This window comes from Dasypus novemcinctus, chromosome 7, assembly GCF_030445035.2.
Source record: "Dasypus novemcinctus isolate mDasNov1 chromosome 7, mDasNov1.1.hap2, whole genome shotgun sequence".
NCBI classification, from domain to species: domain Eukaryota; kingdom Metazoa; phylum Chordata; class Mammalia; order Cingulata; family Dasypodidae; genus Dasypus; species Dasypus novemcinctus.
The window spans coordinates 124,909,725-124,923,115 of record NC_080679.1 but is presented as its reverse complement, the minus strand read 5'-3'; the positions used below and the strand labels follow the sequence as shown (position 1 = coordinate 124,923,115).

The following is a 13,391-nucleotide window of genomic DNA, read 5'->3' as shown; positions in this document are numbered from 1 at the left end:
AAACCAAATGTGCTAAAAGCTTATCTAGAATGTCTGAAGTCCATGCTAAAAGCTTACCTAAGATGTGGAAGATATATGCTAATTCAAGCCTATTGAGAATGAAACAAAAGAACCATTTGGCCTTTCCTCTCTGTATGAAAGAGACTCAAAAATCTTGTTTGGGGCTCAGGTTTGAAACAGAAAGCTCCTGAGTCTGGCCTGCCATCAATAAATCATTTTTCCTTCTCAAAATCATTCCTGAGTCCTGGGCTTTCTATACGCAAATAATTGAACCTCTCTCAAATTCTACAACATTACCACACCCTTGCAGTCAGTTTCCTTTTTCAAATCCTGCGTGAATCTTAGCCCTGTGTGCTCTAGTACTCTTCCTTCACCTGGCCTCTGGACCCCTTTGCTGTCTGATCCCACAGTGTCCCCTCACTGACTCTCCACTGGTCCCCAGCTCCAGCCACCTCATATTACTCCCTGCTCCTTCGAGTCCATGTGGATTTTATACTTTCTTGTTTTTTTCATGTGATCCCTTAGCCTGGGAAACCTGGTAAATCCTATAACTATGACGTGAAACACTGATCATTTTGCCTATGTTATTAAATCCACACAGCAACCTTATGAGGTACGTTCTATTTCCATTTTACTGGTGGGAAAGCTGAAACCTAGAGAAGTCAACCGAATTCCCCAAGGGGTGGCAGTCAGCCCCAGGCCGGCGTTTGTCTTTCAGCTCTTTCCCATCAACCTTGATGGCCCCCATGCATTCTTCAGAGCCCATCTCAGTGTTGGAAACGTAATGTGTTGGTGTGGCTCTTCTGCCACTTGTAGAACAAATTAGTATACTTTACAATTTCCAGCCATTAGCAGGAAAAGACCAGTTTTAAATCTACTTTGTGGCCCTAAACCAACCAACCAACCAAGAATAAACAGGCATTCATCATGAAAAGAGTTCAGTGAACACTGGCAATTTCAGCACTTAGAAATTACTGAATAGTAACCTCAGAAATCTTTATTTCCCCTTACCTGCCATCCTTGCCCCATTCTAGCTCTTCAGTTTTGTCCCAAACCTGATGACATTGACAGCTCACCTGGGGAACAGCAAAAGTACCCAGTTTCTCACCCACCTCTGATTGATACTAGAGTCATGATGGGGTAAGGAGCAGGATGAGGGTGTCTGTGACTCACATGATTTGGATGTAATCAAAGCTGGAAGGCTAGTGTTTGTGAGAAAGCAGACCCCACAATCATATTGCGGGAGGCAGTTTAGAATAGTGGTGGGAAATCAGATGGACCTGGGCTTGATTTTAACTATCAATCCTGGGCAACTTAGTAAGGTCTCAGCTTCCTCCTCTGTAAACAGAAATAACACCTACCTCATGGGGTAGGAATGAGGGCTCTATGTAAATGGGGACACAGCACCTCCTGGCACAAAGCACTTAAGGAAAGGAAACAATTCATTGTGTAATGGGCATGGCTCAGTTCCTGCCTAAATAAAGAGCTGGAAAAGTTATGGACCTGGCACAACTTTTGTGAGCTTAATTGTCACTGTGCTTTCAAAACTGAAAAAAAAAATTCTCAAAAAACTGAGTTTTCCTGACCAGCATGATAATTATTCAAAGGTTTAAGATGATTGTATATCAAATTGTAGTTCTATTCAGAGGAAGTCAAATAATAAAAATCCAAATACAAAGTAATGTAATGAAACACATGGTATTTGGGTACTTTGAACTGGGTAGTAATTTCTTAATGAATCATTAAGTGAGAAGGGCTGTGTTCTTTAAAGAGATGATATTTTATTACAAAGATTTGTATAAAATGTGTTAAGAGTAATTATCTCTTTTTTTGCACATTATTTTGACATAATGACGTGAATTTGTATTGTGATGCTAAACTCTTGGTGAGTGTTTAAAAATAGAGAAAGGCAGTGAGTTAACTTGGGACAGATTATTCATCTTGTTGACAGCTGTATCCTCTGCCTACAACTTTCATATGCTTAAAATGTCCCAAATTAAAAAGAGCCCATGTTCATAGGGTCTTCTTTAATTTAATATTTTCTCTTGTGTCTCACGTACTTATTCCATTGTTTTTATAGAGGTTTACACAAAACTTCTGAATAATAAGATCATACAGGCAAAACCTGGCATATTGCATTTTGGAGGCTATCAAATAGAAAAACAACAACAACAGATTCTGTTAGGTAGTTTTTAATTGGGATGATTAATCATAATAATGAAACAATGTGGATGTTCCGCATTTATATGACTGGTTCATCTAAGAGAAGGCATAATCATCAGAAATGTGGGTATGAGATTTTTCTGTGGTGAGAAATTTTAAAATTTTATCGGTATGCTTGGACAGGTGCTTTCCCTTGCCTCCCCTTCCACAAGCCTCCTGCCATCACTGTTTCAAAACAGATGTCATTACTGAGTGAGTGACTCTTGGGGGCCAGCTATTGTGCTTTGTGTTTTAGGTCATTTAATTGTGTCCTTGTAATAACTCTGTAGAGGTTGCATTGTTATCCCCATGCAAAAAGGTTAATTTATTGAGATGCCAAAAGGTTAATTTGTTTGAGTACACACAGCTACTAAGTGATGAGACACAATTCGATCTTTGGGCTGCCTTCCTCCAAGTGCCCTTCAGCCCCAAGGAAAATGGTGTCTCTTTCCCAAGAGGTTCCAGAGGCTTCCATTTAGCTTGGCTTGGGTCAGTTGCCCTTGCCTCAGTCCTAGACAGAGCGATGCTGCCCTCTACCTGGCTGGGTCTGGCTGGTGGGGCTCACCTCCACTGAACAGGCTCTAGGAGGGAAAGATCAAAGGTTGGACTGCAACCTCTAGCCTCTAGCGCCTGCAGTCCACCACAGAGTTACACTGAAGTCTGTCCTTCTTGGGCCCTCTTCATTAACCTGGATTCCAGCCTGAACGTGACTACAGAGTCCCACACCCCATGCAGAAATGGACCTAAATATTTAAGCCTTTCAACTTCAATGACCTCCCCCAATATTTCCTCAACTCACACTGGGCCATTGCAGAGAGTCTCCACACTGGGTCCTAAATCTGAGCCAAACTGAGCTCTGCGCATGTGTTGGAGTTGGGTAGAGGTGGACTGTCATCACCTGGGCCTTCTCAGCCCCTCGCTCTGAATATGCTGTTACCCCTCTAGTTCTGTCCCAGCCACCTCAAGAGTCTCTACCTTTAGATGTCGTGATTAGGCTCATTTTAAGAAAGAATCCCAATTATTGTATTGAACTGTTCTGAGAGTAGAGAATCGATGGTAGTAGCGGACAGATGGTGCAGCCCTCAGGAAGGGAAGTGAGGTCTCTTTCTGGTGATCTGCCATTAAAAGAGGAGAACAGCTTCTATGAGTCTCTTACATTTTGAGGGTGACAGAAGACAGTAGATCAGGAGAGAAACCTGCTAGAGGTCAAGCATTTCCTCTCAGGAAAAGAGTTAGATTATTAAGTTGTGAGTAAAAACTATACTCATCATCAACTCCAAGAACTCATTTCTTGGAACACAGAAATCAAAATCCAATGTTAATCGTTCATTTCAGAGCCTACTTTTCCAAGTTATTAGGTTTGGTATGTCTTGGTTATGATGAGATAGACCCAAAATCATTCTCTGTAATTGTTCACTATGTTATAGATGAGTGATATTGACCAGACTTAGACTTTGAATAAAGTTCCAATTGAGAGCTTTATTAGCCGCGCGGCTACTGTCTCATCCTACGCAGAGGAGAGAGCAGCCCCCAGTTTCAGGGAAGAGGTGTTTTTATAGCCTTCTAGGAGGGGGAGGGGGTTTACTAGTAAGCGAGTGAGCTAGCAAGCAGGCACAGAAGCAGAACACTGCGGTTAGCTGAAGGTAGTGTATCTATCTTTTTCTTTTTAAAAGCCCTTTTTTGTGAACAGCCCCATGTTATTTATTGACACTTTTCTTGGAAGCAGCCCTAAGGCCTCAGTTATTTATTGGCACTCTTCTTGAGTACAGCCCTAACTTGTTTACACTTTTTTACGAGCGGCTCTAAGTTATTTATTTATCTGAAGGCACTTGCAATTCTAATTTCCTAATGTAGTTCTATTTCTATTTTCCCAATGTGGCCTTCCCTTACAAATGTTTTTAAACCAAAAGCTAAAGTAAAATTTTATTACTTGTTTATTCATTCCCTTTTTACAACTTTATTGAAAGATAATTCACATACTATCCAATTAACTCATTTAAAGTGTACAATTCAGTGCTTTTTAATATATTCTCAGAGTTATGCAACCATCACCACAATCCAAGTTTAGAACTTTTTCAGCATCCATTAGTAATTGCTCCATTAGCAATCAAGCTTCCTTTCACTCCAGTCCTTCTCCCATCCATCCCCAGGGAAACACCAGTCTACTTGCATATTCTGGATTCATATAAATGGAATCATACAGTATGTGGTTCTTTTTGACTAACCTCTTTCACTGCGCTTAAATGTTTTCAAGGTTATTCCATGTTTTATCAGTACATCATTCCTTTTTATGACTGAACAATGTCCCATTGGATGGATATACCATGTTTTATCCTTTTGTTAGTTGATGGGCATTTGAGTTGTTTCTACTTTTTACTTATTGTGAATAATGCTGCTGTGAACATCACTGTACATGTTTCTGGGTAGACGGATGTTTTCATTTCTCTTGGGTATATGCGTAGGTGTAGAATTGCTGAGCCATGTGGTAACTCTGTGTTTAACATGTTTAAGAACTGCCAAACTGTTTTCCAAAGTGGCTGCACCATTTTCCATTCCCACCAGCAATGTATGAGAGTTCTAATTTCTTCATATCCTTGCTAATGCTTGTACTTGTCCATCTTTTTTTCTTATAGCCAGTCCAGTAGATGTGGAGTGGTTTCTCATAATCTCTTTGGAGAAATGTTTATTCAATTCCTTTGCCTATTTTTAAATTGGGTTATTTGTTTTTTTATTGTTGGTTTTTAAGAGTTCTTTGTATATTCTGGATATAACTCCCTTATCAGTTATATGATCTGCAAATATTTTCTCTCATTCTGTGGTTTGTCTTTTCATTCTGTGGATGAAACACAAAGGACACTTTAATGCACAAGAGTTTTAAAAATTTTAATGATGTCTGTTTTTCATTACCTGTGCTTTTGATTCCATATCTGAGAATCCATTGCCAAATCCAAGGTAAAGAAGATTTTCTCCTAAGTTAGCTTCCTAGAGTTTTATAGTTTTAGGTGTAATATTAGGTGTTTGATTCATCTTAAATTATTTATGTGTATTGTGTAAGGTGGAAGGGTAGGAGTGCAGCTACATTCTTGTGCATGTAGATAACCAGTTGTGTCAGTACCATTTGTTGAAAAGACGGTTCTTTTCCCGTTGACTGTGGTGTGTTTGGAAAAATGCTAAACTATGTGTTTGGAGTTGAAGGTTCGCAAATGCTGTGCACTCCAGATAGAGAATAGACTCTTCACAGAGGTGGCAGAAGGCAGGTTGCAAAGCAGGAGTGAGAGAGCGTCAGCCTGCCTGGAGAAATCCCTGTTAATCTTGAGTAAAAGCTGGTAGACCCATGCCTACTGTGTGTTAATGATTTGGGTAGGGGAATATGAAAAAATGGAGGGGTGGGTTTTCTGTTAGCATTGAAATGGGAGCCCACAGGGCAGAAGCCAGGAGGCCAGTTCCCAGGGGAAGGGAGATCTTAGTGGGCTTGGGACTTGTACTGAGCCTAGAATGGGAAGAGTATGTGGGAGTTTAGTCAAGTTTACCTTGCCGGAAGGGGTGGAAGACCCCAGCTAGCAACTGGATTACATAGGTTTTATGCTTTCAAAAAAACTTTTAAAATAAAGTTTTCATTTTAGTTACTTTCAGATATGCAATTCCAGTATTAATTACATTCACAGCGTTGTGTTACCATCACGACCATCCATTACCAAACTTCTCCATCACCCCAAACAGAAACTCTGCACCCATTAAGCATTAATTCCCCTTTCTCTCCCCATTCCCATCAAATAAACTTTTAAGTTAACTTAAAAGACATTTTCTATATGCGTCCCTCTTGATTTCAAGGTTATTTTTTTCATTGACTTCTAATTTTTTGCAGGAATACCATTTATTTTCTCCCTGAAAGGATACTATTTTTTAACAATTTAAAAATAAAACTGACTCAACGATAAAGTGTAAAAGGAAAGACACGAAATGTAGTTTGTGTGCCGAGGTATATTGAGGTATGAGGTCACAGTATGTGGTAGAAACGGCTATAGACCAGGGCCAGACCAGAGTTCTAGATCTGGGTCTCGCCACTTAATATACCATGTGATGCTGAGCAAGTGAACAAGTCACTGGGACTTCACAAAATAAGGGGTTGGGCTTATTGATTCTTCAGTCCTTTTAGGTCTAGGCAGTGTGGTCTTTGATAGGACAGAGCACATGGGTTACTGTAGCAAGCAGTGAGGGTTGGGAACCAAAATTTGAGCACCAAAAAGGAATAGAATTCCACATTTCCACTATGTTTTTGAAATCAGATTTTTAGATATTGGCTTTGCTTTCTAATATGTTTCTTTTAAAAGCTCATTTGCCCTCATGTCTCTTGGAATTGTCTTCAGCACTATTGGTTTAAATGTCCGTATCGGAAGAAGAATTTATTCCACCCCCCATCACACGCATCACTGTGGTCTGCTGACTGCCTGCTTAGGCCTCTGCCATCTGCCATGTGTAAAGGTGGGCCTGGATCTTCAGTGTGATCTATTCTCCATTTCATTTCATTTCTTGCCTTCATTTGCCTAAGCTGCTATCACAAATATTGCAAACTGGTTTTGGCAGTAAATAGGAATTTATTGGCTTATGGCTTTGAAACTAGAAGAAATCCAAAATGAGGATATCTGCAATACTTTCTATGGTAGTTTGAGGCTGTATGAGACTGTGTGGACCCCAGAAAATCATGTTATTAAAGCTGGTCCATTCCTGTGGATGTGAACCTATTGTGGATGGAACCTTTTGATGAGGTTGCTTCAGTTAAGGTGTGGCCCAGTGTGGGTCTTAACCCTCTTACTGGAGTCTTAATAAATGGGCTGTATATGGAGAAAGAAAGCACAGGAGCAGAGAGAAAAGCTGCAGAAACAGAAACCAACAGAAGCAGAGAAAGGAAGCCAGAAGCTGAAGCAATGGAACCTGGAAGAGAAGGAAGAGACCAGCAGATGATGTTTGCTTTGCCATGTGATAAAGGAGCACCAGCAGTGGGTCTCTGGGGAGAAAGCATCACCTGATGATGCCTTAATGTGGATGTTTTCACAGCCTCAAAACTATAAGCTTACAAGTTAGTAAATCCCATTGAAAAGCCAACCCATTTCTGATATATCGCATTCCAGCAGCTTTTGCAAACTAAGCTCTTGCTTTCTCCCCAAAGACTGTCATGTTCTGATGCTGGCAGCCAACCGTCCCTGGGGTTCCTGGGCTTGTATTTCTGCCTCCTGTAACAGGATGATGTCTTCTCCTTTATTCGTACTCTTCAGGTTCCTGATGACTTCCAGCTTCTCCCTGTGGCCTTCTTGTTATAGGGCCTGAAATTCAGATTCAGACCCACCCTGCTTCAGTTGGCCACTCCCTAATACAAATCCCATTTACAGTGGGTTCAGGCTTTCAGGGATGGAGATTAAGAGTAAGAAGATGTGTTTTCTTGGGGAACCTAATTTAACCTACAACAGATCTCAAGTAAAAGCTGAAATTTTCTTCTGTTTCCTATACTCCTTTTCCCCAAATGTCTAAATTTCTGTTTGATTCTCTTACTTATTTATCTTTTGATCCAAATGAACAATTCCAGATCAAGGATCTTTTAAAGGTGAATATAGGAAACAGCCAAATAATGTATCTTTTACTGTCATGAATGGGATCGCCTTAGTTTTATTCTTTGAGTCCTTCACTATTTCCTTACTGCTAATTTTTGACCCACTTGACCCTACAGGATAGAATCTCATGACTTTCCACAGGGCACATTCACATACAAATGTGCAGTGTACTATCTGAATTTTCTCTACCACACCCGGGTTGGAGGAAGCATTAGGTTTCTTTATATTTATGAATCAAAGTCTTACACAGCCCCTGCCCCACAGGGGCTGACTGAATCTTCAAACGCAGGTGTTCTAGCATCTCTCTCCCCCTCCCTCAGGACTCTTCACAGTCCTGGGACTGAGCCAGCCCAGCACCTTTGAGATCCCTGATTCTGCTTGTTGCCAACAGACCTAAGCCATTTCAGTTCTATCCAGTCGTCAGCTTCTTTCTGGAAGGTGACGGCCTGACAGTAAGAGTTGGGAGAGATAGGTCCCCTCCCCAACACTCTTGCAAGCAGGTCGTCTGCTGCAGTGAGTACATGTCCTAGAAGAAATTCTGCCATGCACGTCAACACGTATTTGGAAACAGGCAAAAAAAGAAGAACCGTACTTGTAATTTCCAAGATGTTCCAGCTGTATCACCTGGCAGGAAAGGTCTTCTGGCATAGATGCAGCAACATTCTGTCAGAAGGGTAGGTTGACTGTCTTTCAGGGGAGGAATGGGGAGGATTTTTGTTAATACAGCATCTAAGGCCGTCCTGGGCCTTTGAATATCATTTCAGTAGGTAATGGGCTTTCGTACTCATCAGATTCTCAAATCCCTTTTGTTCTAGAGCAGAAATGCCTGTACTATATTTCTGTTTAATCCATATACCCTGAACTTCTCATGAGAATAGAAGGCCTTTTAGTGTCAATTGAAATGAGCATAACCAAAGCACTTTTTATAGCACTTGTGGAATATGGACCCTGCTAACAAATTACTCCTAGAGTGTGTGTTACTGATTGGATTTCTTCCAAATTTAATGCACACCCTGCCTCCCCTCTCCCCCCACGGATACAATTTAAAACCAATTCGTATATCCTCGTTTGTCCCTCTGTCTTTTAGTTTTAGGGATTCTGGGTCCTGGGCAAGTGCCCACCTCTCCATCCCCAGACAGGCTCCTGGTGCTGTGGGCATGGGTTCTGGGCATCCTTGGATCCCAGTACACCTGTCCTCCCGGTCTCTTTGCAGAGATGGCTCTTGTGGGTCAGGCTCTCCCCCTCCTTCAACCCTCGGATCCCTGTCTTTACTAGGGCTACGCTGTGCAGGGCCCCTCAGAGGTGGGAGAGGCCTGGGCAACTTATTTTTAGGCTCCTAGCATATTTAAAAAAATGATAGGCTAAAATAGGGCCACACAAATTACGGCCCTTAACTATTTGTACCCAACCATGAGAACTTTCACCATCTGCCAACACCTATGTGCTCATCTGGACATAATGTCTGAAGTCTAATTTAGGGCCTAGGTGCATGGGAGGCATCGTACCCAGGGCATCTGGAGCCCTGTCGCAGGCTCTACCTCTGGTTCAGACACTGGTGACCAAAGGCCCCTTAAGTCCTCTCCTGGCCCAGGAGGAAGCTCAGAGCCTAGATCCCTTGCTGGCACCTCAAGCACATGAAGGAACAACAGCTCTTTACTCAGAGACCTGGGTACTTCTCCAACTAGGTTGTCGTGCCGTAGAGGAGTGGCCTTCTCCCTTCACCAAGCCAGGGGTCCCACCTGGAGTACTCTTTCATTCGCCCAGGGATGGACGGAGGCTGTCCTAGCCACACTCTTGTTTCCTGACTTCCTGACTGCTTAAGTGTCCTCCTGCCCCAGCACCAATGGCAGGTAATTAGGGAACGTGCTGGAGTTGGTGGGTGGCTGGTCTTAGCTCAGGAGTGATGAGAGTTCAGCAAAAAGCACACACCATAAAACTTCAGGATTGGAGTTGCTAAGGAGAAGGATAAGTGCCTGGAGAGGCTCTCGGGGGCTGTAGCCCCCTGTAATGTTCTTAAGCTCAGCAGTAGGCCCATGTGGTCTGCTTTATTATTCTTTAGTGTTTAATTGTGTTTATGTTACTATTCTTTACACAGTGTCTGATACATTTCATCTCTTTTAGAAAGTTAAAAAATGCGTCTCCTCATATCCCCTCAGGAACAAAAGTAAATGAGGAGGTGAACGTGCAGATAAATAAAACATTGTATTTACTGGAAATGCTTCTTTTTGTCTCACAGCATCTGGTCAATGTTTCTGGTGAAGACATACATCTTCATATTTTACCTCCACAAACCACATACTTTCAGATCAAGTATGTGAAAAAGGTAAGTGTCACCGTCCATTCCACGTTCTGTGGGGTGTTGGTATTCCAGGTGGCGGGTCTGCCTGGGCCCTGTGGCGTGTTGTCACCCAGAGTCCTGCTGCCTGCGCATCCAGGGCCTTGGCCTAATGAGAGCCCGCTTGTCTTCCAGGAGCACCGCCTTGTCCCTGGCTTGTCCCTCCCAGTCACCATTACATTTTCTCCAGATGAGTGGCGTTACTATTATGATTGCCTCCGTGTTCACTGTAAGGTAAGCTTCTTAAAATGTTTGGGGGAGGGAAATGAGGGAGTCAAAATTTATATCCTAAAGGGAAAAAGAAAGGGAGATTGGATGACAAGAATGAGGCTTCCCACCCCAGTGCCTGGGTTTTACCTGGCAGCCAGTCCAATGGCAAGGAAGGGGTGTCCAGTGAGGTGGGTCCAGGAAGGGGGTGTGAGGCAGCCGAGAACTGGGGCAGAGCCGGCCTAAAACCTCACTTATCAGATGGTGCTGGGAGGCAGTGAAGGCTTTTCAAACAGCTTAAGTGAACTTTAAGCGCTACGTTGAAAAATTAACCCCGAGTCGTGATGAGAAGCACAGGTAGCTGGACTGGGTCTCAGGTGGAGCATCCTCAGAGATAGCCCCCAGGGTCTGCTGAGAGCCGGTGTGGCCTGACCCCAGATGGCTCTGCTGCTTGAACTCTCCTGGGCTTGTCTAGGTCACCTAATGCGTCTTTGGCCTCCAGCCACAACAAGCTCTATGTCCTGTCCATCCTTCCCTTAAAACCGTCAATTCCACACCCCTTCGAAGGCCCAGCCTTCGCAACTTGAGAAGCCTTAGGTTCACTAAATCCCTCATTTTTCAAAACTGAAACTAAAACTGAACACTAACCTTGAGCAACAAGTGAGTTTCAATTAAAAAAACAGCAACCCAAAAACAAAATATTCCTTTCAGGAACATTCTGTTCCAAGCAGAAGAAATTTTCCTAAGAGAGGCCTTCTTTGGTGTGTGGGGCACTTTTCCTGCTACTCAAAACAGTCGTAAAAATAATATCTCACAGTTGTATAATACTTCTAACTTTTCAAGGCAGTCATCTTCAATTCTTAAAAACATCTTTGGGGAAAGATGAAATTTCCGCATTTTGCAGAGGAAGAAACAAGTCTGAGAGAGGGTAAACTTACCTTGGGACTAAAAACAGGTCTCTGCACTTCTCTTTCTCTCTCTCTCTTTTTTTCCCCAATTTCCAGTTCCTTTTAACTTTTTTTTAATATAGTTCTGTGCTGATATCTCTTTTTAGCAGGCCACTAAAGATTGAGAGATGCACCTCTATTATTATTTTCATGTTTACACAAAGGCATCATTATCTTTCACATTTCTGGATAGTGAACATCATTTCAAAGTGTATTTAAACATATCTGTATTTTGTTTATGGTTAAGAACATTCAATATTTCAAACGTTGTACTTAAACGCCCTCGGAATTCTTTTAAGATTTACCTTTTATTTATTTCTTTCCCCTTCTCTGCCCCTCCCCCAGTTGTCTGCTCTCTGTGTCCATTTGCTGCGTGTTCTTCTGTGTCCTCCTGTGTTTTTGTCAGCAACATCTGGAAACTGTGTCTCTTTTTGTTGTGTCATCTTGCTGCATCAGCTGTCCGTGTGTGTGGTGCCACACCTGTGCAGGCTGAGCTTTCTTTGCGCTGGCCAGTTCTCCTTATGGGGTGCACTCGTTGTGTGTGGGGCTCCCCTACGCAGGGGTCACCCCTGTGTAGCACGGCACTCCTTGTGCACATCAGCACTGCGAGTGGGCCAGCTCACCACATAGGTCAGGAGGCTCTGGGTTTGAACCTTGGACATCCCATGTGGTAGGCACATGCCCTATCTGTTAGGCCAAATTCACTTCCTTCCCTCGGAATTCTTGAGAATATTTTTTAAATGACTAAAAACAAGACAAGAAATAAAGCATCTACAAGTTTTCCTTTGATCTTCCATATGGTAAGCTCAGCATTTCCCCCATTAATTTTAGGGAGATGACACTTTGCTGGTTCCCATCCATGCTTATCCTGTCATGAATAAACTGGACTTTCCTTCATTTATAAATCTGTCAGATGTTCTACTTGGTGAAAGGTGAATTACCAGAGGAACTGCTAAAATATCAAAGGATGTAAAAAGTTAAAGAATGTCTTAGACTTGTGGTTTTCCTCATTAAAAATTATTCTTTAAGTACTTACTCTGATTATAGTGCTATCTCTAGCGATATGAAGAAGGTGATATTGAGTTGTTTGATGTTGATAAATAATTGCCATGCCAGTTGTTAAAATATTGTAATGCTCGTATACTGGTTTAGGGAAACATGTACTGTCCTTAGTCCCCTATCCCTCTGTGGCAGCTGCCTGGCCCCACCTCTGTCCCCCTGCCACCCAATGACTCAGCAACTAAGTTCAGGCCTAACAATTGGCCAAGGTGGGTGGAGGCTGGGGGGAGGGATGGGGAGGGAATTCCTGCCTGAGAAGTGCCAACTGATTGATATTTTGAAAGCACCCTGTGGTTAAAGGATGAATCAGCATAGGTTCTGATTCTGGAGGTCTTAGAGTCTAATGGAGAACGATGCTATCAATTTCTTACGTCAGTTGCTAAGTGGTATAATGGAGGCCCTGAAGAGGAAACCCTTAACTCTGACCGACAGAACTTGGAAAGTCCTCGCTCATGTAGGAGCTGCATCTGGATTATTCTATGTGGACACTGTGTGTGTGTGTGTGGCGGGGGAGTAAGGAAGCATTCCAGGCAGAGGATTGGCATATTCTGAGGCAGGTGGCAGGAGAGAGCAGGGACTACTTCTGAAGGAGATAGGGACTAATTCCTGGAGGAGATGAAAAGCCACCAAAGGGCTAATCCATCCAGTAGCAAGCCCATACCATAGGCCAAGACTGTGGGACTGCAGCTGGCTTACGTGGATGAAAGCAAGTTCAAGGGAGCACATAGGCAGCACTGAGCAGAGGGTACCAGCCCCTGATGACCAGGAGGTAGAGTTAGAAAGAGGGCAATTGATGTATGTGAGCTTCCAGCCTTTCTCTTTTTAGTACCACCTGCCATCCTTGAGTGGAATCCCAAAACTAGGTCTTCAAGGACTGCCTGGATTTGGCACCTTCCCCTTGAGCTCCTGACTTATCATCTGTTTATTTTTAAGCAACTCTTCAAAAGATGTAAAATAAGGTGTACAAAAAAGTATACAATTTAAAGAAGAATAATAGAATGGATACTTGTTTGAAGACATAAAACGTTACCAGTG

General features: G+C 42.7%; 1 protein-coding gene and 1 pseudogene across 1 annotated transcript in view; one reads left to right on the top strand and one right to left on the bottom strand.

Moving 5' to 3' along the window:
* The window catches only part of LOC101434497 (cilia- and flagella-associated protein 221-like), a 220,772-nt pseudogene that overhangs the window by 107,249 nt on the left and 100,132 nt on the right, over positions 1–13,391 (bottom strand).
* LOC101427756 (cilia- and flagella-associated protein 221-like) overlaps positions 1–13,391 on the top strand; it is a 94,567-nt gene that overhangs the window by 2,855 nt on the left and 78,321 nt on the right. Inside the window, exons 2-6 of the mRNA XM_058301133.2 lie at positions 2,081–2,180; position 2,849; positions 10,045–10,131; positions 10,279–10,377; positions 12,129–12,229. Of these exons, the coding sequence (XP_058157116.1) occupies positions 2,081–2,180; position 2,849; positions 10,045–10,131; positions 10,279–10,377; positions 12,129–12,229 (388 nt within the window). The remainder of the gene's footprint in view (positions 1–2,080; positions 2,181–2,848; positions 2,850–10,044; positions 10,132–10,278; positions 10,378–12,128; positions 12,230–13,391) is intronic.